This window comes from Haliotis asinina, chromosome 8 (genome assembly GCF_037392515.1).
Source record: "Haliotis asinina isolate JCU_RB_2024 chromosome 8, JCU_Hal_asi_v2, whole genome shotgun sequence".
In the NCBI taxonomy this organism is placed as follows: domain Eukaryota; kingdom Metazoa; phylum Mollusca; class Gastropoda; order Lepetellida; family Haliotidae; genus Haliotis; species Haliotis asinina.
Window position 1 is genome coordinate 52,248,884 of NC_090287.1, and position 27,987 is coordinate 52,276,870.

General features: G+C 37.4%; 1 protein-coding gene across 1 annotated transcript; it reads right to left on the bottom strand.

Annotated features, from left to right (window-relative positions):
- Positions 1-67: 67 nt before the first annotated feature.
- On the bottom strand, positions 68-27,985 carry LOC137295058 (probable gamma-butyrobetaine dioxygenase). Its single transcript, XM_067826328.1, has 16 exons — positions 27,708-27,985; positions 25,077-25,247; positions 23,136-23,209; positions 21,360-21,457; positions 21,018-21,145; positions 16,946-17,085; positions 13,656-13,711; positions 12,761-12,836; positions 12,052-12,096; positions 10,905-11,029; positions 9,372-9,512; positions 5,927-5,987; positions 5,401-5,454; positions 5,242-5,310; positions 4,661-4,765; positions 68-2,463 (listed from the first exon to the last, which is right to left on the bottom strand). Exons 2-16 carry the CDS (start codon positions 25,201-25,203, stop codon positions 2,356-2,358), a joined length of 1,407 nt encoding a protein of 468 aa, XP_067682429.1. The 5' UTR covers positions 25,204-25,247; positions 27,708-27,985; the 3' UTR covers positions 68-2,355.
- Between the last annotated feature and the right edge of the window lie 2 nt (positions 27,986-27,987).

Here is a 27,987-nt window from a genome sequence, read left to right on the forward strand (position 1 = left end):
CTGATCTTTAAACATCATTTGCAGTTTGGAAAGCACATATATTTGGATGAAGAAACTGGAACACAGATTTTGAAAAGATATTTATTGCCAATGATAGATGTAGAAGCGTGTGTCATATGATTTATACCTTTCAGGGACCACCATAGCCCTCAGTAGAAATGCTGACATTAAACAAGAAAGAGATTGAGGATACTATGACTGTGGCATAGTAAACTGCTGACATTGACTGCTCTGCTTAAGCATGTTTAGTATTGGGAGACCAAAGATGCTCAACAGGCCCAGGGGCTAAATCCCTCAGTCAAGATGATGGGTCAAATCTTCACTAGCTATGTCAAATATGCAATAAAGAAGACTAGGTTAGACTGGTGAAGACCATAATTAGTCTATGCTTAAAGGACACGACCAACTGGATTTTGATTCAGTTGACTGGAATTGTGTCACTTGATGCTCATGATGTCAATCACTGGCATGTCTGGTCAAGGCTAAATTACTTACAGATCAACAAATAGCTGAAACACTGCTGAATAGAGGATAAAACAAGAAATATTGAAATACATGTTTTGATTGAAATTTGTCCCGCAAACCACACAGACAAACCTCTTACTTTCACTTGCTGATAGGAAAACAAAACAAAATAATAGCACAATGGCATGTTTAATACACTGATGTGCAAGGCTCTAAACACATGCCTTCATGACAGCATCAGAAAATTAAGCAGGGAGCCATTCTACAAAGCAGATGAGGTGTTCCTAACCTCCTTTATTGAACACAGGTCATCATATCTCAAGTGTGTAAAAGCGATGTTCGTGATGTTGATCACCGGATAGTCTGGTCCACACTTGATTATCTACAAACTGCCACCGTATATCTTGAATAATGCTGAGTGTGGCATTAAACAAACAAAAACAAAAAGACGGAAAGAGATTTTTCTTCATGAATGAATATATCTTGACAATTTAGAAAAGCCTTAATAGCAATTTGGTCTACATGTCACTATGTACAACATCTGGAGACAAAACTGCAACCTCTGGTTCAAGACAGTGATGGCACCTGCTGTTGTACATATCCATATTGCCATGATAGAACCACCAGTATTTAACCATGTTAAGAGGGACGGTGTGGTAACCTGATGGTCACACTGAAGACCTACGCTCAATTCCCCACAGGGGTACAAGGTGAGAAGCCAATTTCTGGTGTCCCCCTCTGTGATACTGCTTCAATATTGCTAACTGCGATCTAATAATAAACTCACTCACTCACAGCTGAACAATGAACAATATATTCTCAAAATATCAGCAGTAAGTTTCTGCACAATGTAGGTTGTGGCATAACATATGACATCACTTTGGTTTGATGATTACATAGGAACAAACTGTGGAACAATATATTAACTGTCTTGGGAACAACTGGTGGAACAAAATATATACAGTCGAAAAACAAGCAAAACAGCATTTTAACTATCATGAAAACAAATAGCAAAACAGTATTTTAACTGTCATTTCCTGTAAAGAAAACAGTGCATTAACCGTCATGAAAACAAACAGCAGAACAGTACATTAACTGTCATGAAAACAAACAGTAGAATAGTACATTAACTGTCATGAAAACAAACAGCAGAACAGTACATTAACTGTCATGAAAACAAACAGTAGAATAGTACATTAACTGTCATGAAAACAAACAGCAGAACAGTACATTCACTGTCATGTAAACAAACGGCCGAACAGTATCTTAGCTGTCATGAAAACAAACAGCAGAACAGTACATTAACTGTCATGAAAACAAACAGTGGAACAATACATTAACTGTCATGAAAACAAACAATGGAACAGTACCTTAACTGTCATGTAAACAAACAGCCGAACAGTACCTTAACTGTCATGTAAACAAAGAGTGGAACAGTACCTTAACTGTCATGTAAACAGTGGAACAGTACCTTAACTGTCATGTAAACAAACAGTGGAACAGTACATGAGTCATGAGAAAAAATACTTGCATAATTGTATGATGGCTGAAATGGCATCTGATTTAGTAAACGTTACAGTTTCCTGTATATTTACTAATATGTCAAAATTAGGGAGTAAAATGGAGTACCAGGGCAGATCTCACACAAATGAACAGCCAATACTAGAATATCTAAGGGTCTGGCCTCTTCAAGTCAAGATGCTGATCCTTGACTTCATGATGCCCAAACACAGATTAGGGCAAATCTTTGAAGGGCATTTAGAAGTGGAAAGCATAAGAAACGCCAGATTTATGGATGTCAACTTCACAATAAAGAAGTTGACAAAAGATCAAAGCAGTTGTACTTCTAGCACAGCACCTAGTTGTTGGAGGTGCAGGTACTCCTTCATATCAGAACCAATCCTGGTTTCCAACTCTTCTAGCAGGATGCCCATCACCAACTGTGTTTGAGAGAACCTGGAGCTTGCTCTTGAAGTGGTCAATATGAACATAGCAGCCCTGAAAAAGCCAGTTTGGGTAAATGTAATTGCTACTAATAAACATATATACTTCTTTCAAACTGGAAATAGTTCATTTCAAGGAACAGATGAGTAAACATTGAGAAGGAACCTCTAGTTTGCTGCTGGCAAACAGTTCTGTTAAAGTGCAACAGCAGATGTTTGTTTGATCAAGATTTCAGTTGGCAAGAAGATACAGATGTACTGTCAAGTCATGATCCTGCCATAAAAAGGAGGGAACCGCTGTTCAAGGACAACACAGGATTTTCATTGATCAAGAAAACCTTGAATATATGTCCTTGATCAAGATGACCCTACCTCCTGTAGTACAGCACATAAGGGGATATCAAAAAGTAGTGATCCTAACTCTATTCCCAGTGTTTGTAAAGTTACCGTTTTATTGTGAAGGGATCATTAGCAAAGCCATATTGGAAATTTCACATATGTGGGTAATGTGGATCACGAGATATGAGTCATCAAAACAAATCTGGGTATAATATTTGTAAAATAATTGCAGAAAATGAAAATGATACGTCATTTGGTACATGAAGAAATATCATATAAAATATGTTCAGAATGGTATTGGATGAATTCCAGTCATAATCAACAGCCATAGATTTGGACTGCTTGATTTAGATTTAGATAGGGCTGTTTTTAAGGACACTTTGACCTTCCATAAACATTGTGTCCATATATTCCAGCCTGCACTATTTCCAATATATTGAGAGCGGACACTAGTGTGACCATTCAGTATGTAGCTTAAACCCTTGGCATCATGTATGAATAGTGAAAACATTAGAATCAGTTATGTCCTTATGATGAAGTCATTTGGAAGGGGGTGGGTAGTGTCTCTGAAACACACTCTTTTAAAACACATGAAGGGGGAGTCACTTGAACAAGCAATTGTAGTTTCAAACTGCTTTTTTTACACCATAAGATAAAAGTTTGATTTTAACGCATTTCTACCTACCTCAAACTAACAAAATGTTTCTTGTATATTTTGTTTCCGGCAGTCTGTGATGCATTTATTGCAGATTTTGCGTTTTGGGGGTGTACTAACATAAACTTTCTTACCTCATACATAAAAGTTGTTTTCTGATTTGCTAAGCGCTTTTCTATTATTTTCAATGTACCATACTTACGAGTGAGCTACACTGCAATTTACCCTGCTGCCAATGGCAACTCATTTGGCACTTCACGAGTAGTACTTCCTTATCTCAAATAAAATTGAATCACTTATGATGCCCAGAAATTTCTGATGTTTTACAAATGAAAATCAATTTAAGGGAGATAACTGTAAATCTGTTATTCTTTGTACTTTTGACAAAACGTATAAACACAGTCCCTGTGAATATTAAGAAGGGAAACTACACTGCAGCGATTTTACTAGGATAATACCTGTGGGAAAAACAGCTGGATGCAAGATTCGAATTGTTTGGTTCACACAGGCTGGCTTAAGTGTACCATCTGATACCCATGTTTTAAACAGTTCAAAATGAACATTGCAGTGTTTGGTAAGATAAATATGGTGTTTACAAGTCCCTTGGGGCCCAAGGGTTGATGTACCCTCGATCTTTGTTTATGTTCCCCTCACCTGTAGGGCTCAGGTAGCATAAACCCATGCCCCCTCGTGACCAGTGCACAACTTATAAAGTCAAACAAAATGGGAATCGTAAGGCTGGTACATAGCAAAACAATTTGCTTGAGGTTGACAGATATTATGCAGAAAAATAAAACAGAAACAGAAACAGTTGAATTTATGACATTTGTCATTGTCATGGTCCGACTGACTACTTTTTGATATCCCTTCGTGTCTGTTAGAGGACAACCAAAGATATGTCAGTGATTAAGATGGCCCTATTTCCTGTAGAATAGCATGTCTGTTTGAGGAAAACCAAAGATGTGTCACTGATCGAGATGACCTACCTCCTCCAGTAGCAGAGAACCTTCACTGAGTGCGAAAGTGTCACTGATCAAGATGACCTACCGCCAGGAGTCAAGAACTTCTGTTGAGTGTAAAAGTGTCACTGATCATGATGACCTAACTCCTCTAGTAGTTGAGAACTACGCAAGATGACCTACCTCCAGGAGTAGAGAACCTCCATTGAGTGTGAAACACTCACTGATCAAGATGATCTACCTCCAGCAGTTGAGAACCTCCACTGAGTGCGAAAGTGTCATTGATCAAGATGACCTACCTCCAAGAGTCGTGAACCTCCGTTGAGTGTGAAACTGTGGCGGCCATGAAGCATCCTGCGGTTGTTAAAGACTACTACATCACCCTCCTGTAGTCGATACGTTAACTGAAACACAATCCCTTCCATGTACAATGTCAGAGGCAAAGCATTTTGGACTAGATGTTAACCAATTCCTTGACAACATCCACAGTTAAAATATCAAAGTGTAAAATGTGATATATATAAATTAAAGGCAAAAACAAAAGACACTCCAAGATAACATTTGTGTGTTCAGTTCCAGTACTTTAACTACAGCTATACCAAACTTCATTAAATATAGAGTAGTTTGAAATGGCTATGAAATGACTATTTCAAAATATAGGTTTTCCAAAACATATTTTCAAGACAGTGTATCCATGATTGGACATTTCAAAAGAAAAAATCCTTTTTCTTCTCCAGAGCAAATGATTTGGATTTTGGAAGATCTTGCTACTAATCTTTACTACAACAGTAAGCTTCTCAGCAAAAACATGACACCTTATCAGTCTATACACAGGAAAATTGCAGCAGAGTTATCAACAGCATTGATTGCCTCTACTTACTGTATGAGGTGACGCCTCAATAGCCTTGGCAAAACTCTGGTAGGCATCGTAGTATCTCTCTACATCAACCTTAAATATAAATAAGATATGCCATCAACTTTTCAATACAAATTCTTCAACACCTTATCATTCAATGTAAGACATCCACATGTTTCTCACCTCTGGTATGGATAAGGGTCCCTCAAAAGCTGGAGCCCAATTGACATTCACAATCTGAAACAGGTTGAAAAGGATAACAGCAGATACATTGTGTGAGAAAATATAGGAGACAATAATCAGGAGCAGTTTGGCTAACTCCACAGCTAAACCTTGAAATACACTAACATGTAGCTTGGTCATAGATAATATGCCAAAATCCTGTTTAGGAAAATGGGTGAGGGAATTAATGCATGATTTTGTTTTTTGCTTGTTATTTACCCTGTATTCAGGAATATTCCAGTTATGTGGCGGCAGTCTGTAAATAAACACATCTGAGCACTGATCTCTTCAACTGAGATACAATGACCTGTGTCAACTATTATATATATACATCAGTGAGCCTGACCATCAATTAGTTGTCTTGTACAAGCATGGGACCAATTTGACCAGTTCTAACCATAATGTTCACTAGTGAGTGAATGAATAAATCAATAAATTGGATGGATGGATGGATGGAAGAAATGTTAAGTATCAAAATATAACTGACCTCATTGCTATTGTTGAGGACAATGTGAGGTCGCTGGAAAGTTATATGAACTGGAGACTCTCTGTGATGGAAGAAAAGAGAAGAAAAGTTTACATAATGTTACGTAAAATGTTATGGGGTTAGGATGTTATCAGCATAATATACTGAACAAAAAAGGAACTTCACAATAGTAGAAATGAATTGTACAGAAAATGTATGGTACAAGGTGAATAACATAATGGCCAAGTCCAAGATCACACCTCTGCCCAGTTCAACTTTGAACCATGAAGGTGCATGCACAACGCTCTTTTGTGAAAGTTGGAAGTTTGCGGGTTAATGTGCCTTAAGACTTCCATTTGCCTAACTCCAACTCCACATCCTGAAATCAAGGTCAGATTCGGGTTCAACCCTAGGCTTGACTCAGGATCTTGTGGTCAGATTTGGTTTATTGCATAATATCCTGGTTTTCATTCCCCTGTGGCATGTGAAATTGTTCAACACAAACAAGTGTGCAGAATGTGCTAGTGATTAGAAAAATCACATGATAACAATTTTTGAGAACTATATAATTCTCATGCCACACCTTATAATTGTTACAGGCAGTTACAATTCTCCAGGCTGGCCTGTCTACTGTGGCTGGTGCACATACCATGAGACGCAGCAATCAGGCAATACACCACCTGACATGTATCAAACACGTATCACAACTGATCGTCCTTGGTCAGGATAGTCATGTGTGATGTCACATGCCAAGGACAATGTCTGTCCTTTGTGAGTGAGTGTGTGTTTGATTTTACGTCGCTTTTAGCAATATTCCAGTGATATCACGGCAGGGGACACCAGAAAATGGGCCTCACACATTGTACCCATGTGGGAAATCGAAACCCAGGTGTTCGTTGTGACGAGCGAACACTTTAACCACTAGGCTACCCCACCGCCCCCTGTCCTTTGTGTAATCATTATATGACCACAACGCTCACCAGTAAATCACTGTTTAGGTTTCACGTAACTGCTTAGATCATACAAAACCGCTTCCTGCCCATCTTTATACCATCCATATGTTGGGCCATTCCAGCACAGGTAAACCGTAATGAATGTCTATGATGGACACAACTGCACCTGCAGATGTTAAAATGTAGGGACTGTCCTGATCTCAGTCCAACTGAACATGTATGGATTGCTCTTGGGACAAGTCTTTGTACCTTGAGACATCAACCCTGATTGCTCAAGAGCTGGGTGTCCTGTTGCTACAGCAATACAGGTGGATCCAATACAGGTGGATCATTGTCAAATACAAAAGTGACCACATCACGCTTCTGTTGACTGTGAAGGCTGCCCCTAACAAAGCTGAATGCCTCTTTGCGTTTTTGTGAATTCTCATTATGTTCATAAACCTGATTCATTCACTAGCAACACACTTTGTTATATACGGATATGTTTGGGAGGTTTCTTTTTTTGTTCAGTATATGACCTGTCCCTTTGGTTACATCTCTTGTTCCTTCATGTGCTTTATCCCACTGATAAGCCTGAACATATCAGTCAAAATATAAAAAAAGGTGTGTTATGTATACCATAATGCAATCCAAAGATTAGGTATTTTCATTTTTTGTATTGTCATTTCAGCCATTCATTCAAAATATTAGGATTAATGTGTTCCATGTTATCAAACAAGATCAGGTTTCCCTCTTTTCTGCATCATGATTATATCTTATATAGAGAACCGAATCGAAGACCTTGTACCCCAATATATACCACACTGTAGTAAGCATGTTTAATCCCCTACTCGCCAGTAAAAACACCAATAGATCCGCTGGCTTTGCTTCAGAGTTATGATGGGTCAAAGCACTGTGAATGCTGGCACTAAACCATGCTGGCAGTGTCTATTACAATCATCTTAGTATTATGATAACTTCTGGAATGGGTTCTAGGGTCCACAAACAGATTTTAGCGCCACCACAATGTCAATGTGACAGAGGTAAATAAATGAAAAGTAAATGGGCATTACCGTGGCCACATCACGTATCTTTGCTGGCAGCCTCCCATCAAAGCTGCCATACTCAACAGACATAGAGATCATCCAATTGCCTCTGTGTCCAGTTCCTCCACTCACAGAAACTGCCACTATAGTCTAGTTAACAGAGCATCTATCCAGACTACAGGTTCCGATCCACAAAGCATTCACAGCATTACGATCCATCATAACTCTATGCTTTACCATAGGCTTATGAATGGAAAGGGCTCACAAGTGAGTGGGTGAGTGAGTGGGTGGGTGAGTGGGTGGGCGGGCGAGCGAGCGAGCGAGCGAGCGAGTGAGTGAGTGAGTGAGTGAGTGAGTGAGTGAGTGAGGTATTGCCTGTTTTAGCAATATTCCAATATTCATTCACAAGCCCGAAATTTGAATTCAGGAACTTAGCAAAAGATATCAAAACTAGATGCGAATAAGATGTTGTGGGCATGACACAGGTTTCATGAGCATTTCAAAAGGCCATAACCTTGAATGATTTTAAAGTGTATTAGAACTTAATAAGTAGGAGAGAGTGATATATTTACAAAATGACCACATGAAAAATCACTAGCCAGCTGGGTGAGTGACTGTGGAGATTTACTTGCCCAACTGGAGTTGTACTAGCCGTGGGCTAGCCGGCCAGAGGCTATTTCCCACACTGAACAACCCTTTCATGGTGCGAGTGTTCAACACTCCTGATTAGAGATAATCAGATTTAGTAGTGCAATCAGCCACCTTGTTTTAAAAGTGATTGTTCGCAAGATCTTGGTAATTTCCGGATGTATTGTGAAAACTAGAACCTCTTCTCAAGCGTGATACTCAACCCTTTCATGGTGCGAGTGTTCAACACTCCTGATTGGAGGTAATCAGATTTAGTAGTGCAATCAGCGACCTTGTTTTAAAAGTGATTGTTCGCAAGATCTTGGTAATTTCCGGATGTATTGTGAAAACTAGAACCTCTTCTCAAGCGTGATACTCAAATGTGTCTTCTAGACAGAACTCAGTCATGTCATATTTGTTTCTCCACATTGCTTGCATTTGTCAAGTTGAATCTAAGTCGATGTAACACATGTTCTGATTGGACAGAAAAAAAGGGAGATAAATCTGCTGCCATTTTTTGCCACAAGAGGATTTTATGAGAACCGCGAAATATGGCCGTATTAGAACAGAGCTTCGTAGGAAGATATGACGAGTAACCTCTGTGGGAAGAGAATGAATTAAAGCCTTCATTTGTCACCTCCAAAGCACCCTCTTTACCGATGAGGGTACAATGTGTGAAGTCAACTTGTGTGTCCCCTGCGGGAGAATGAGTGAGTGAGCTGGATTTTACACCACTTTTAGGAAAATTCCACCAGTATCATGGTAGTGGACACCAGAAATGGGCCTGATGAGAGATTGCTGGAATATTGCTGAAAAGGACATGGTCCCTAGACATTCTTGGGACACTTAAGGACATTGTACCTGTCATAATGCACCTTCTGGAATGTTGCAGGAACCTCTACAAGGGACTGAAAGTGTCCTGGGTTCTGTTTCCTGAAATCTTCTGCCACTCGGAACACATCAAGGAATACGCTCTCTCCACCCTCAACACACTTGTCAAATCTGAAATTTATTATCGTAAGCTTAAAAGACTGAAACCATATACTACTCATTAAGCCAGAACAGTATCATCTTGGTGACACCCTGGTTTCAGATCATTTGTTTCCACGTTCGAGCTATTCTCAAAACATTTGTAGCTCCACAAACTTCTTAAACTCATTCTAAACACTTTGGCTATGATCAAAATAAAGAGCTTGCATGGCTACGAATGTTTCGAGAATAAGGATCAGGTGGTTAATCCATTGCAATAAACAAAGTGGCCTTGGCAGACAATATTTTGAAAAAGACATAATGATGCTCAAATTGGTCAGTAAAGTGCATGTGACCAGTAAAAAGCCCTGTAATAAGTCAATACTTGGAAATTAATTATTAGAATTTGGGAATTTTTATGGACATTTGCTGCTGACTTCTTGTTGATTATCCTCGGAACAGATCTACATAAACCACTGAAGACTACTACAGTTCACTGCTGCACAGTTATGTTATCAAACATCATACTTCCATATTATCTAAATATTACAGCTATATGATGATGCTTTTAATGATAAAGTCTGAACCTGACAATCCAGTGATAGATATTATGAGCAAAGTCTTCCTGCGTGTCATGTTATGATGATAATCAGCCTGATCATATGATCCCTCTAGTTACATAAAATGATCGTTTGAGATCAATCTTTAACGCCACATCTGGACTGTGTGCACATCAGTAGCAACGTTAAAGCTGAGATTCATTTTGTATTATCCTTGGTATTCAGACTACTATCACAATTCTGCTACTGTAAATATTGTTGATATATACTCTTGAAAAAAAGTAGGGGTTCTTCATTTTATTTTATTTACGATTAAAAATATTTAATTGGAGATTTATCAGAGTCAATCAATGTTGATATGATATTATTGAATGTTTTGAGAGTGCATCACTATTTGCACTTTACAACCATAGTTATTTGGAATGTAGTTGCTTTTGAAAGATGATTGGTGTGTGGCATGTAATTTGCATGTATACGATTTTCATTTGAAAACAACCCACTAGAAACTTACAAATGTGTGATGTAAGATGATTGTCAAAATTAATGTTCTAAACGATTTCTTGAACTTCTTGAAAAAAACATCAAAATCAGGAACAGGACCCCATGCATGTGTATGGGGCTACTGCGTTGTGCACATGCATATCATGCGTTGTATTTAGGAGTGATAATAGAGGGAAATGGTGGAGTGTTCATAAGATGTCTGTCCTCGAAATGTCAGTTAACGTTTTCACTTCCTATCCAAATTGAAAGTTCATCATCACCTACTTTTTTTAAGAGTACACTGCATATTTGCTACTATAGTTGCAGCTGCTACAGATGAAACATTCACATGATGTCCTGTATTTTAATCAAATCAAAATGTCACCTTCTAGCAAATAGAAGCTGCAGACCAGGGGGAGACTCATAGTACACAAGGTCCATGTGAAGGTCAAGGCCAACACTAGAGTAGGCGATGTTGATTGGACGAGGGGTGCTCACTACATCAAACGACTAAAAAAACAAAGTCAAGCCAACTAAGTTTTGAGAATATTTAAACTTTAATTATAATATTTTTGTATAGAATAACCTGCAGAATGTTTCAAAAACTATAATAGCTGTATATTTTAATGGTAGATGTTACTGTTTGGAAAAAAAGTGCTGTGTTGAATCTATGTTGAAACATCACACTTGCAAAATAAAGAAGCTGTTATTCTTTAGGCTTATCTATATTGTACTTCCCAGCTTCTAAAATGCCACTCAAAAAAATAACAAAATGTACTACATACAAAGTGATGGCTTGAATAACTAATTTGCCTTTATTATATGACTTGGCCTTTAAAAGAACTAATCTATGCCTGTTTGAGCAAGTGGTAAGATTTTTACCTGTTGAAACTGTAAATTCTTACAGTTAAATTCAACCAATTTGCTCAATTCACTACAGGCAACAGCTGTCTTGAGCTCTATATTTTTTTAATGTCCACCTACATGGTACAGCAGATAGAGCATTCACCCAATATCCAAGAAGTCAGTGGTTTGATCAAAACGCAATAAAATATGGTTGATATACATATATCACTAAATGAGAGCAATAATCTTGAACATTAAACCCCACTAAAATGTTTGCCACCAAATAACATACAAACATGGCTGACACTGATCAACCAATATGGTCTCTGCCTAGTGACAGGGGTTCCACTAGAACGAAGTTTCTAAAGCAATTAAAACAGTAATAAATACAAATTAAAAAGCATTAGGGATGCCAATATAGATCATAGAGACTGACAACTGTTTACTAAATATCAATTGATATCAAAGTGAAATTGAAAAAAATGCCAAGAATGGAAAGTGGAACAAATCTATGCATAGATAAATATCAAAGAATCAAAACAAAATTCTACAAATAATTTAGCAGTGGCACATGGATAAATACCAGACTGTGTGCATTGTGTGGACTGATAAAACATTTGTCATCAGAATAGTCATCATAATACTCCGATCTGTGGAATGGGCCAAAGATGTAAACATTAACTTACATCTCCATATATGGTGTGTTGAGGCCTGTCAATCAGCTCTGCAACCTAGAAACAAAAACATGAATTCAAAGTGAGTAAGTTTGGTTCTATGCAGCACTCAGCATTAGTCCAGCTATATGGCTGCAGTCTGTAAATTATCAAGTCTGTGTCATACAAGCCAGTGATCAACAGCATGACCATCGATCTATGCAAACTGCATACAATGACAAGTGTCAACCAAGTCAGTGAGCCTCACTACCTGATCTCGTTAGTTGCTCTTAACAACAAGCATGGGACGCTGAAGATCAATTCCAACCCAGATTTTTACAGGTCTGTAGACTCAAAGATAGCGACACTCAAACACAAGTTCAGGGATGGGTGCATAATTCAAGGACGGTCAGAAAGATGTTTCAATATTTGCGAATAACATTATTATATATGTACTTACACATACAATTTAACATGGAAGAGCTGATGTTCTTAGTCATATTGTTATCACCTCTAAGACACAACTGGTTGATCAGTCAAATTTAACATTTACTGTCCATACTGAACATGTTCTATTTTGAATATGGAATGTGTAACAAGGGAAAAAGGTTGTGTTTCATTTAATACCGCATTCAATCAAAAATGCAAATTGTGCATACCTACAGACAAAAAGGCATACCTGACACACCTAGTTTCTCTCTCTCTCTCTCTCTCTCTCTCTCTCCCTCTCCCTCTCCCTCACCTTTGTCACCATGTTTTGTTCTAGTGGAACCCCTGTCAGTAGACAAAGACCATATTGATTGATCAGAGTCAGCCATCTGTCAATATGAGAATGTTATAATAATTAATACAACAATATCAATTGTAAGAGCAATATCGACCATATCAACAATAGCAACATCAATATCAACCATATCAACAATGACAACAGCAATATCAACCATATTAACAAAACCAACAGTAATATCAACCATATCAACAATAACAGCAATATCAACAACAAATACAGCAACATGAAACAGATCAATGATATGAACAATAATAATCATAACAACAGCACAAAATAAAAAAAACAAAAACAATAATGATAATAATGATAACAATATAGTGATCAACAGCATGAGCATCCATCTGTGCAGTTGGCAACCTATGACATGGTCAACCACGTCAGCAAGCCTGACCCTCCTATCCCATCTGTCACCTCTTACAACAAGCATTATAAGTCACCTTTCATGGCAAGCATGGGTTGCTGAAGGCCTATTCTACTCTGGACCTTCACGGGTCTTGTACTAATGACTCCACAGATACAAAAGGTAAACTTCATACAAGAATATAACATTCAGTGGGTGATCAGATTCCAGGCATGTTATGCTGAACAACACACACTGTAATCTGAAAAAATCGTAATGTTTCATAAAAAAAAACCTCACAATACTTTTTTATCCTTAATATGGAAGACCTCATATTCCATGGAACAATTCCAACTCTGTCACAATATTGCCTACAATAATTACATCTCCAATTTCTATCTTTTCTGAAAATAGACACTGAGAGCTACTTTGTGTCCCACTGTTACAGCAGCCAGTCTATTAGCTGGGCTATCCCACTGCAACCCTTTCTCTGCACAATCAACCTACTTCAGGCTGTGGGTCTGGGACTGCATCACATCACTGTATGACAGGGCCGGGATGCTCTGAAATACACAGGAACATGAGACTCACAATATAGTGTCTAAAGAGTCAATCTTAAAAAACAAACATCTTATAGCTAATTTTTTATGCGTGGAACAGAACGACATCAATAACTGGAACTACAGAAATCCAGGTTTTTTCATGTATATATACAAATACATACTCCCCACAAAAATATATATACATATACAAACAAAAAAAACATCAAACCCCTTTACTTCCATAAATTGGGGGTTACTGAAGTACCTCATCCTTTCGTTTTAAAATTGCTCCTCTAATACCAAGGGTATTATTTCCATATCATGTGAACTATATCAACCCTATGACACTAAACAGCATTTCAAGGCTTGAGTTTCTTACTGCTGTCAGTGGTATCTGTCAATTGGACTAATGCTCCATCTTGTTTTATTCCAGGCATTACCCAGCAGAGGACACCAGAAACATGTTTCATGCATTGTACCATTAAATATTTTGCTGTGTCTGTTACAAACCACAGTAAGTAGGTAATTAAAAATGTCATAGACATTGCTCGAAGTAATATCATATGTTATTACATGTAAACCACACAACAATATTTCAAGCATTTTTGTTCAAGCTGTTGAAAGTTTCAGGTTGATTTGAATTGTCATTTTTCTCTGCAATTTACATGAGCATCGTGCAAAACATTTGAATTTGATCTCTGTAATTATCAAATCCAGTGTAATTATCACGTGTATTAATTAATAAACAGCTGTGTTGTTATATCATTGGACAACTTGCTTTATGGAGTCCCACCCTCTATGTAATGTTTTTGCATATATGCACATCTGTAATCAAATGAACCTTTGAGCATTCAGTATGTTATAGGCAAGCCCATCATCTTAAATATTATGGGGGATTCAAGTGCAAGTTTATACAATACAATAAATAGTTCAGTGTCGAGCCGCTTCATGAATTCTGTAATTAGTGCGCTTTAGTTTGGATATTCATTCTTCTCAAGGTCAATATTATATTTTCTTTTTTTCTTATAAACATATTTTTATTCATGAAAATATACATAACATGAATATGGATTGGCACAACAAGCCAAAGGCTTATGTAAGTACCTCTCCAATAACTACAATATAAAACAATCACAAATTTATACAGTACAGAGGCAATGAATTATTTCAGAAAAAAACAGTTATTTCCGCAAAGGCATGAGATCATTAACATTCTGGAAATAAGTCTACACAAGTTGCATTAAAAGGGTTCATAGTAACTGTAGTATAGAAAAATTTGAATCTGTTTGAAAGCAGTATGTATTTATGAACAGAGTCAAGAATAAGTTGATTAATTCTGTTGCTTGAAGTTTGATTACTTTGAAGAACTGAATTTAAGTCATAAGTGTAGAACAATTGATCTGATCTTATTAAGTCATACTAAGGGCAAGAAAAGAAGTAGTGGAGAGAGTCTTCCCATGGATACCCACATGCACAATTTGGATTTTCTGAAATACGTCTCTCAAAGTGAAGAGTGTTCATGTCACTACACCTCAAACTGGGACAAGCATGAATTATTTGACAAAATCTAGATCCAAGTTTTTGTCAAAGAGAATATTAAAGAACATAAAGAGATTATATTTTCATGTACAGCAAACCATTATGTTTTATGTACTAGTTGTGTGCATAAATTGTACATAATATGAAAATATTTGCCATCTCTAATCAATGGTTGGATTTCAATTGCTCTGTTTACACTAAAATGTGTTTTGAATCTCCGGAGATAAATAAACTCACCAAAGTGTGAATCTATTCCTATTTGTCCAATGTGTATATTTCATAGATCATTACCAGTATGTTTGTTCCATAACACCATATGGTGTGGATTTATGTTTACAGTACACAACTTCTTACGTAATAACTTGAGTTGATATAGCTGAAATCCAGGATATCGACTTATCAACAATATCAAACGATGTCAATCTCCATATAAGCCGCTGAGTGACCCAACATGCTCTTCAGAAATTTCACCTACACCCCATCATTTGTCCTTTCCTCTGTGACAGGTATCTCATGATATATTGAATAGTTGAGATACGAAACATTTCATTCGTGAAATTTGATGATGCCCTATCACGTGACTCTTTGTTTTATGTCCATGCAAGGAATATGAAGTATACATTTTTTATGTGTATGAGCATATGATCACATATGTTTTCTGCATTATATCTGGATGAAATGAAATGCCAAACTACAAAAACGCTCCATGTTAGTCAGACTAGCGTAATGCTACTTTCCTTAAAATAATCAATATAAACTAGAAATGTATCAGCAAAATGCTAATTTCCTAAAAAGATTATATGGTATGTAAGTAAATTCTTCTTTACAGTATGTCATTATAATAGATACTTTGCAGATTTGAACCTCGCACAATATGAGAGAGAGAATTTGTTTATGCATGTCTCATCTCTTATATACAAAGAATAGATGCATATGTTGATAAAATATAAATGTACAGGCCGCCTAAGGTCTACAAGAGAAAATTGTAATAACATTACATAAAACATTGCAATGCAAGCTATGCATTCAACCCTGCTTTCTTTCAACATATATCTTTATGACACGGGTAAACAATCAGTACATGTTTGTACGACTAGACACTTGGTTGTCATCCCTGAAACCTGCCAGGGACATCAGGTGTGACCAGTGCTAATTAGTCTCGACCAAACGAGGCACGCAGGCAATCAGCGAGGGGTTCCAGGTGTTGAGTAGTGAAGTGTCTCTCGGGCTTAGTGTGTTAACATTGCACTAAGGTTACCTTTGTAACGTACAAACATCTTGGTGCTTCATGAAAGGTGGGCCCGGACATCCAGTTAGATATCTAGATATAAACAGCACAGCAGCAACCTCTTTGACACCTCTTAATTTGTAAATCTGTTTGTGAGTTAATGTATTTCCTCGTCAGTGCCGAATCTCTAATAAGCACTGGACTTCTAAATGGTGCCGCAGATAAAGCAATGGTTTAAGAAATAACCTCCAAGTCTCTAATATGTGCCGCCTTGTTCTTTATAAATGTATTCTTCCTTCATATAAAAATGCATTAATTAAGGAATGAGCCCTAACTATGATGTAATGTTGACTAACAATTGATTACAGGACACCCATCATTACAGTAAAATAAGTGGGGGTCTCCAATAGGCGCCAGGCCTCTAATAAGCACCAGGATTGGAAATCCACATAAAAAATAATTGTCTGGGCTCTTATTAGAGGAAATACCTTGGCAGTGCACTCATCTGTGAGTCGGACTTGAGCGGCACGTTTGTGGCGAGCTTCCTGTGAGTAACAGTTGGAGCGCAGGTACTGGAGTGGCACTCTGCCAACGTGTCCACAGCTCCATCTCAGTTCCACATCAGCACCTTCAACAAACACCAGGTATGTGAATGTATGTGATACATGGGAAAAAAAGCATCCTAAAAGTCACATATTTCTATGATACAAGCAGATTTTACATCATGCAAGAGAAGTTTCCTGTGAAGATGAAAAAGAAGAATGCCTCAAAATGGAAGCACCACTTGATCAAATTCAATTCATTTATTTGGTATTTGGCCATGTAGTCCAAAGTACAACTGATTGTGATGGCAAACATTTGCATATTTCCTGCATCTTGTGGTATTCAAAAATATGAAAAACCAGCTGTGAAAAGTAAGTGATGTATATCTGAAACTCAAGTACATTTTGTATGTTTACCATTTTCATAAATTTCTTTGAGAAATAAATTATAAAGACTAGTGTGGAAGACGGTGTGATTCCAGTCTTAATAATTTTAACAAAAACCCTTTAACACATATCCGAGGTGACACACATTTACAACACTCACTCAGAATTGCCTTATTTGATGCACACCTGCCAACATTTAGAAATAATTTGAAGTATGTAGTTTGTACCTTTTCTATGTTTTCATAATACCTAGCACCCCAAATTTCTGAAACATATAGCAATACAGGCATGATTTTACTTTCAAAAAGAGTTACAAGCAAATGTGGGGAAAATATGCTTTCGACACTTCAGTGATGATGAGAACAAGCCCCGATTTCTCCAAACAAACTTAAGTCTGAGGTTTGACTTAAGTTCAAGTTTTTCTCAAATTTGAGAAATGCAGGAACATGCATTTTCCAGAATGAAAGGAAATTGGTATCCAGCTCAAACATAGCAGACAATCTGAATTTGGTGGACAGATTTCTTTAGTTGTTTGGACTTTTTTAGTCTAAAAAATACAGTTGAGATAAAAATTCAGCTGTTTCAAATTGTCAAACTCAGTTTGAGATTTGAGTTAAATTTAAGTTTGTTTCAAGAAATCGGCCCCAGAACCCTCAGGAAGCTATAGTATGGCAGGTTAGAGTCTAAACATCGAAAGACTTGGGAACACAGACTGGTAAGTTCGGCATATAAACAACTGTCAAATAATCAGTTTTATTGGTTCAGGTATATTGTTAAAGTGCGAAAACACTTTAGAGTGAGTGAGTTTAGTTTTACGGCACTTTTAACTATATTCCAGCAATATCACGACAGGGGACCAAATCAGTTTAGATGTTTTCAATATACTTTAATATATTTCTCATGTGTGACTGTGGTGAGTGCATCCCGATGCCACCTGGACTTGAAAGTAAGTATTTTACTACTGTACCACCTTGTCTTTGGCAATATGGCAGACTCTAGGCATATTTGACATCATATGCAGAAAGTTCATTTGAGATCCAGCGGAAAATGTATAATGGCTGAAGCTCAGATGACAGAAACTGTTTTTGAAATTAAAATATATATATATATTTTTTTATTTGAAAATCTGTGTGTGTGTTTATGATGACTTTATCTTTCACCATAAAAATACAATTCTCTCACATTCCCCTTTAAGGAAATTGAAACAAACTCCTGACATGGAGTCCTGACCGCATAAAATGTGAAAGACACCACAATGCAAAGCACACACAGTATTTATTTTATTTATTTATCTATTGATATATAAATATACCACCAATATCCAGGTGACCTGCTCAAGGTGCTTTGTTTTCCCCTCGATCACTGGATGACAGTCTCAGATGGAATAATGTATTATCAATAGTTAATTGATCCTTGCCACGTACATCTTGTTCTACTGTCACTGGGCACCCAACACATCACACATGCTAGGTGCCTGCTACAATGTGAAAAACACCATCCCATGACATCAGTACGGGAATACTGTCAAAGTTCGCTTATCTGGCCACTCACATTTTGTCAAACAACTTTTTAGGTCTCTGTATCTCTAGTTAATTGACCAGAATGTCTGTATAATTTCTGGACAAGCCGACTCATACGTAAACTACAAAAATAATATTATATATTGTTTTGCAGACCTACAGAACATGCTGTGACAATACTGTTTATTATCGTAACATATGGTGCATGTAAAAACACTTGTCGCACAGAGTGTGGGTCATCCTGCCACACATAAATATGAATAACAGCCATGTTTGTCACTACAGTCAGTATGAGTCAAAACCTCCCCAGTGACTCCTTTAACTCAAAAACAAATATCCTCAAATGACTCAAACCAAAGCCAATGTAAATAGGAAAAACACACCAACTCTCCACAATTGTTTTATGATTTTTTTATGAAAACAAAAATTTGTTTAACAAACCATCATTGTTTTCAATGCTATGTCACCAGTTGTGACAGTTCAGGTAACAGCCAGGCAAGCGAGAGACACATGCATTTTATGTTGTTTTTTTTCAATAACATATTTTGGCAAGCAGACATTGTTTTTTGGTTATACAATTTCACTATACATCTGCCAAGATCACAAATATGTGAATTCAACTGTCAAATGACACCAATACGTGCGTAACAAAGCATTGCTGATATTCAGTTAATTGAAGTTTTTCATTATCTCCACCATAACAGGGATCCAACACATCAGCTTCACCAGTCAGTGAGAGTAAACATAAGTGAAACCTCTTGTCCTGTTGGGGTCCTCATAATAGAAAATAGAGCCTCAACAGCAAAAGCAGACCACAAATCAACTCTCTCTGATCACCTGCAGAAATTCCCTACCCATCAAATCAAGTTTGACAAATTCGAAATCCTATCAACCAAAATTCAGAACTTCACAAAAAAGAACACCTTTAACAGCCATCAAAATCCACAAACCTTTGATCAACAGGGACCAAGGACACTATATACCATTGGCCTGTGAAGAATTAATCAAACAATAGACTCTATAAAAGCACACAATCAGCTTGTTACTACTACTTAATCCCCCTGCTTATTTCCTTCCATCACCAGTCTCATTTGTTGTACCTAGTCACCCACTGGCCTCTCCTAATTTTTTTCCAGTTGTTATTCAAGTATATGGTATTGCTAATGTTAATCTGCTGTTTATCAAATATTATCTACATGTATACACACCTGTCATCATCTGGATGTATTCACTTTTAGCTTGATAAAGATGTAAGAATCTACACTGAAATGTCACTCTATGCAATAAATAAGGAGTTGTCATCCATTAAGTTGTATGTTTCATCTTTTGAGAGTAAACATGTTGTGCATCATATTTCATTCCAGTTCAGGTATTATGTTTAAGGCAGTCAAAATCTTTCATCAGTTTTCATCAGGAGGGTGCAAATCTTTCTAATATCTAAACTGGTGACAGCTACGTCATCAAAATGCCAAACCAAACCAGCCCAGTTTACAAGATTAGAAACTATCACTAACATACTTTTATAGAGTACAGAGGCACAACATTTAAAATGTCTAGAAGAACATATATGTACAAGGTTCTGGGCCTGTTTCACAAATTTACCATAGTAGAGACTGCAGTAGTTCCAATATGTATTACAGGCTGGGTTGCACTCAAAAGGCCGCTAGACAAAAGGTCCCCAAGATGGAAAAGTCAAAAGGGCAAAAAGAAAATATTTATCAAAAACAGAACTAGTGTGTATAAAGCATACACTGTATAGATGTATAATCTACAATGTACTATTAATACACTTTTTGAAATAAGGCCCTTTTGTTTAGGGGTCTGAGGTCCTTTTGACTTTTTGATGCTGTCCTTTTGACGCTTTGATGTGGCCCTTTTGACTTTCCATTTGGGGGATCCTTTTGTCATGCGATCTCCTTGACCAGTTCCCTTACAGGCCTACAACAGTCATAAATTTAATTAAAACCCCTTTTTGTGGAGAACAAGATATGTTTAACATGTGCATGAACAGAAATTTGATATTTGAACATGGATTGTACAAACATCTCAAAGTGTTTGGACTGAATGTGTGCTGTTTGATCAAAACAATCAACATGTGACTTAACACGTACCTGAAATGGCCACTGACTCTATGGAGATGTCAGGTGGAATGTTGACGATATCCAGAGTCTTCTGACCACTGTCCACCTGCTTACAGTCTGGACAATGACAGTTGTGACGCAGCCACATTCCATGAAACCTGCATCACAAACACTACAAATATATAATAACATTTACAAAGTGGTCAAATGTGACAAATGTTATTTTTGGATAAAACTTTCTCAGGAAAGGAAAACAAGGGTGTGGTCTGATTGGCTTTAATCACTAGGATCCTACTCAAACGTGTTCACACTAGAACAAATATAGAACTAAAACTAGATAATATTTGCAAGCATTCTCCAAGCTACATTTACCTTGACTTGGAGCCATCCGACCATTCAACATCCAGACTCCTCCCTGAGATGTTTATGGTATTTACTCTAGGTGTTGTGGGACAAGAACTTGCATGCCTCTGTAGATGCAGAGAACAAGTTAAGGACAACATGTCTGAAATAAATCAACACTCTGAAATTGTACAACGCTTGTCTGGTGAATTTTTATACTGAAGCAGATGAATAGATGTTAATTGTTTTTCAAATTTTATTAATGAATTGTGACAGTGATTCAATTTGAAAAACAATCAATTGCACAAAATGAGTGAACCTGCTGTCAGGATTCAACTGAAAATACACAATAAGGAAAAATATAGCTGCTGGAACATTGCTAAAAGTAGCATAAAACCATACTCAATTCATGTTTCACATGACTTCAGCAACTATCTGTTTATTAAACTGTGAAATAGTGTCTTGATCGGATTGACCAGTACTTGACGTCATAAGCAGCAGCACATGTTGGCGGCATGACAGTCTGCATAGGAACTGATGGAGTCTGACTATCTGGACGCCTGGCTCTTACAATAAACAGAACAGAGTTCTTCCATTTCAGAAAGATCAGCAACTGATTAAATTTTCTTAATGCTTGTTTCAAGTTCCAGTCCCATGTGAAGCTAAGTAATACCAGAGAGAGTCGACTTATGGTGGTCAGGATTACTGATTTTGATATCCCAATTGCATGAATTGATGCTCATGCTGTTAATCACTAGATTATTCACAAACTGCATGGGTTTAGAGAGAAATGAAAGCCATGAGCTTTTAACAATGTTATGGCACCCAAACACATCTGATGGACTATCGCATATGATAGATACTGTTAGATCAAATAAGATATGTTAGACAATGTTGGACTGTACAATATTGACTTTGGAATATTCTGGCACTTATGGGATAATTTTGAACCATGTATGACATGGGATCACAAAGGTTCCACTGGACTTGATTGGAGCATATTGGATCTGGACCATAATGGATATACTGCACAATGCTGGATCATGTTTGACATGGGATCATATAGGCCATGTTGGACCTCATTGGAGCATATTGGATCTGTACTGGACCACAATGGATATTCTGGACAGTGCTGGATAATGTTTGACATGGGATCATATAGGCCATGTTGGACCTCATTGGAGCATATTGGATCGGTACTGGACCACAATGGATATACTGGACAATGCTGGATAATGTTTGACATGGGATCATATAGGCCATGTTGGACCTCATTGGAGCATATTGGATCAGTACTGGACCACAGTGGATATACTGGACAATGCTGGATCATGTTGGACATGTGGATCATACACATTACTATGGACCTGGTTGGAGAATACTGGATCAGTACTGGACCATAATGGATATACTGGACTATACTGGATCGTGTTAGACTATGTTGGCCCCTGAAAAATTTGAGTTTGCTGTCATAAGTTTGTTTGTTATTTGATGCAGTACTGGACAATATTCATGCTACATGACAGCAATCTGTAAATAACTGAGGTTAAACCTAATAATCCCGTGATTGACATCATGAGTATCTATCTATACAAATGTACAAATGATGTATGATGATATGCATCAACCAAGTCAGAAAGTCTGAACTAATAACTTCATTAACTGGCTCCTACCATGAGTATGCTACGCTGAATCCAGTTTTAAGCGAGATATTCATGGGTTACTGTAGTAAGTTGAAACACTACCACCCTGGTCATTAAGGTTTCTGAGGTCAATGGTGTTGATGAGGAGAATTATGAAACCTACCACAACAGTTTGCTGTCTGGGGAAACTGACCCCTCCCTTCAGCAGACTTGGTAGTCCATGGACATATAACCTAACTTAAAAAACAAACACATAAAAACCTTCAACATCAATCCTGTACAGATGACATTTGTCATATCCTGGCCAGACACATGGCAGATTTAAGGATAGTAATCTCTAACAAGAAATCCAATTTACAAAATTAATTAATATTTAGGTGAGAAAATATCACCACATTAATATTCATCTCGCTGACAAACTCATCATATGCCATATCTATTATTGAGGACCGGCGTTCTAGACACCCCTTGGCTCCAACTTTTCACCATCAGGAACGCTTACTCCTTATGTTTTCAATATAGGAGCACTCATAAGCCTTAAGAGTACATGTAAAGTACTGAGTGGAATTTAATGGCACATCAGGAATCTTGTGTTTGGCTTCATATATCCACCACAACAGTGTGTAAACAGGTCAATGAACTATAAAACAACACTTTTTCAAATAAATATGTCCGTAAATGATTCCAAGACAATACCCCATTGTTGTTAGTCCGTCTCACAGTCCCTGAACCACAGTATTTTACCTAATGCAAAGCATTCTCTGCAGTGCTAAAGCCTTAAATGGAGCAAGTCTAGATTTCCTCAGGTTCTGAATCTCTGGTCACCCTGGGTCCTCTTTTCAGTTAAAATGGGTTTGTTTGTTACAAAATTATATATATTCAGAGACTAAACCTTAGTGGATATCTGCTACATTTTCTAAATTATTTCCATATACTTTTATTCCATATTGATACATACCCTGATACAGCCCTTATCTGGAGCACTGTACCTTGTGTGAAATGCGCAAAATACATAACCTGATATTGTTTTCCTAAACTGCACAAATATATGTATGAGGTTTATCTTATAAACACATAAGCAAAACAACACTGCAGAACTAACAATGACAATTTTTTAATGTTCTTGTATGCCATTCATAATCTATATTCATAACAACCGCTTCAATCACTGAATCACTGAATCACAAATAAATGAACATGCTGTATTGTATAAAAGATAGTGATGCAATGTCCCATTTACCTTAACTGAGACAAGTACAGTGCTGTTGTGACATTAAGCACATAACAGAAACATATTTTCTGCATTTTGGTATTGCTTCATTACACAGACATTTTGGTTATGTATGTAAAATTGTCTGGATAGCGAGTGATGTCCCCTAAAGTTCTCAAAATGCTTACTGATATGGTCCGAACTCACTGAAGCATTACGTTCTTTAAATTGGCAAATATCGAGCAGTGATGTTTGTTTCATGCAGGTTGACTAGCCATGCTCAAGTCCTGACATAGAATCATGACAATTCCTTATAGATCTATATCTGTTAGATGTATTCACTGCTCATACCGCATGGGTGTATAAGTTGACAAGTAACTAACAAAGAAAGACATCAAGACATCAAGACTGCCATCAGGGTAAACGGGTCAACTCTCAATGTAAGCAATGAGGAATGGATAGAAAACGAGGTCCAGAAACTCGAAATCTGAGTATGTGAATACATTTAAAGAAGAAAAGTTTCATTTCACTAAAAACTCATGCGGTAGGTGGGATTTCCAGAAATATGGAATCCATACTATGCGAATATTAAATAGATTATTGGTAAAGTTACAGAAGAGGGCATGTTAGTTTCTGTGCTTACAGGTGCTTAATGATGATATAAAGGTTAGTTAAACATGAAGTGCAATGCAGAAAAAATACTCAAAACATTTTTTGAAGGATCAGCTGAACTAATATTCCTTGACAAGAAGTCAAAAAAAATAAAACAGTTCTGACTGAAGGATGAAAATTTGTAGATGTACATACTCTCCAACCATCAAAATTTAAGAAGTTACATTTTTATCTGGCAGCTAAGTTCAAACTGTTCAGGAGTCCATAGTGACTGTTATTTACCCAATTTAAGCTCTGGCAGAACACCTCCTGTTTTCTTCAGTATAGTCCTGGTTTGAGTCCACAGAACCAGCCTTGATATTATTCTGCAGCTGTGTGTCAAAGCTTGGCTGCATCTGGGATAGTTCATGATAGTTCAGTTCTTGATTCACACCACTTGTTGGCTGTTCTGGTCTGAAGATATGAAACATTTGATCATGATTTGTATTTATATTTCTTATACTGTAACAAAAGTCATCAGGTAAATGTTACCAACATAGCATCTGAGTATTCACAAACACATTCGGTGAATCGAACTGTTCCCCTTCATGAATTCAATTCATTATTCATGGTCACGAGAACCGAATATTAACAAAAATTATAATTTCTAAGGAGGCATGTTTCAGTTGAACCCTTGTGTCCTTTTCTAAAGTGAGCTGGCAATGTTGATTACAAAAATATTAAAATGTAATTCAGAACATATTGAATCTCTAGGATTTCACACAATTTAGATGTGATGTAAATGTCTAACTGTTTCTAAAAATTGTATGGGCATTTTCTGTCCTGTTGCAGATTGGGCAAGATCCCATTCCAGACCTAGATTTTTCAAGCTCTCTTAGCATTGAGATAGTTGTAAGTTAATGTTAATGTACAACGCTTAAGATTATCTTAGCACTAAGAGAGCCTCGAAAATCTAGGCCCTGGATGTCATCCCAAGAAGATCCAGGCCAGAATTCAGCTTCAGCTTCCGATGCTTGTCGAAAGAGGCAACTGATTGGGTGGTCAGGCTTGCTGACTAGGCTGTCATATGTCATCTTATCCAAATTAATCGATGCTCATGCTATTGATCACTTGACTGTCTATATACAGACTGCCACCATACAGCTGGAATACTGCTTAGAATGTTATTTGGAACTGGCCTTAGCAAGAAGCAGTGTTTGCAATACTCTAATTCCAGTGCCCAAAAGACAGATAATTTACTGAAGGACGTAAGGGCCTGCAAGTAGTTGAAAGTGCCAACCCAGTACAGTAACAACCAGTGGTGGGCCTCCGGGGCGCCAATTATTTCAAACACCAACCAGTGCTGGGCCTCCCGGGCGCCAATTATTTCAAACGCTTGCAATAAAACTGCTATGAGGAACAGGTCTTAGCACTAAGACAGCTGTGTGAAACAGGTCTTAGCACTAACACTGCTTTGTGGAATGGGATTTAGAGCTGAGACTACATGGTGGAACAGGTCTTATCACTAAGACTGCTCTGTCAAACATGTCTAAGCAATAAGACAACTTTGTCAAACACGTCTAAGTGATAAGACAACTTTGTCAAACATGTCTAAGCGATAAGACAACTTTGTCAAACATGTCTAAGTGATAAGACAACTTTGTCAAACATGTTTAAGCAATAAGACAACTTTGTCAAACATGTCTAAGTGATAAGACAACTTTGTCAAACATGTCTAAGCGATAAGGCAGCTGTTGCAAACAAATCACATTGGAGAAGGCCTTAATGCTAAGACACCTGTGTGGAAGAGGTCTGACAGTGTTCGAAATTAACTTTTGCAGCTGGTAGAAAGTACTTGCTACCTAGTTTAAAAACAGGTACCAAAATCTCCTTGCACCATTCTTTTGTAATTAACCCCTGCCTCCCAGTCCTATTACTATCTTTGGCCATGTAGAACTGTATTAGGTCTCCCGACTCTCTCTCCACACACCTGCCACCTGTTCCCTAGGGGTATATAAGACCAAAACCTCTATAAAGGTCTGTTGGTCTACAAGTTTGATTTTCATTACATCATCATGAGTATCTGTCTGCAGTCTAGTCAAGTCTCCTGTCAAGTGGAGATCTATCCTTTGAAAATGACAGCTAATTGATGAAAGTAAGTGGTTTCAGTAAAAAAATACCAGGCAGCAAGTTGTTGCTACTGCATTTTCCTTTCTGGAAAATAGGATTTGAAATAGTAACCTTACTACCTCAAAGCGTTAATTTTGAACCCTGTCTTAGCTGCATGAAAGAGATCTTAGTGATAAGACAACTGTGTGGAACAGGTCTTAGTGATAAGATAACTACATGCGACAGGTCTTAGCATTACAACTGATGAATGAAACCATTCTCCATGCCAAGTGACATTTTTTTGTTGTTGTTTAACATTGCACTCAACAATATCCAAGCAGCCTGAAAAGAATCGAGTCCAGACCAGATAATCCAGTGATCAACATCATGAGCATCTATCTACACGACTGTGATGACATACACTGTCTAATAACTATCCATCTTTTGGATCAATTTCCAAGTATTTTCTAATAATGCATTCATGCAATCATAATGTCGGAAATGCGTTATAAGTACAATATTTGCATTAAAATGCATTGACAAATACATCAAACAAAACTTAAATTGTGAGTAGTGAAAATATGTCTATAAGATATTGCAATTGGAGGTATAAGTACATTAAAAGGACATCTAACATTATCAAGATATTTATAGACTGTACGAAGAAAAATCATGAATCTATGCTCTTAGTTGCACAACACCTGAATACACGTAAGTAAAATCATTGAGGACATCGGCGTGTAAAGCTATACGAAACGAGGTTGTTTGCACGGTACCAAAACGAAATGAATATACGGAGTGTCACTTATATATCAGACAACTCACAATGGCAGATGACGATGCACGTCTGCAGAACGGGCTGTTTTCACAGTATCCCTTGTCGGAGCTATCCTCGGGAGGCCATGCACAGTACGGTTACGGCTAGCGCGATGCGCTTGTGAAGAACAACCCAAAACGGCACTTCGAACTCCTGGCAGTGCCCCGAGCCCTGTTCAACTGCATGTCTACCTAAACGAAAAAGCGTAGATCTACAAGACAAGAGAATATTCCGCTCCCGGCTTCACGCTCTCGTCAGAGTGTGTTGGACCAATAGCGGTAAGCTTGT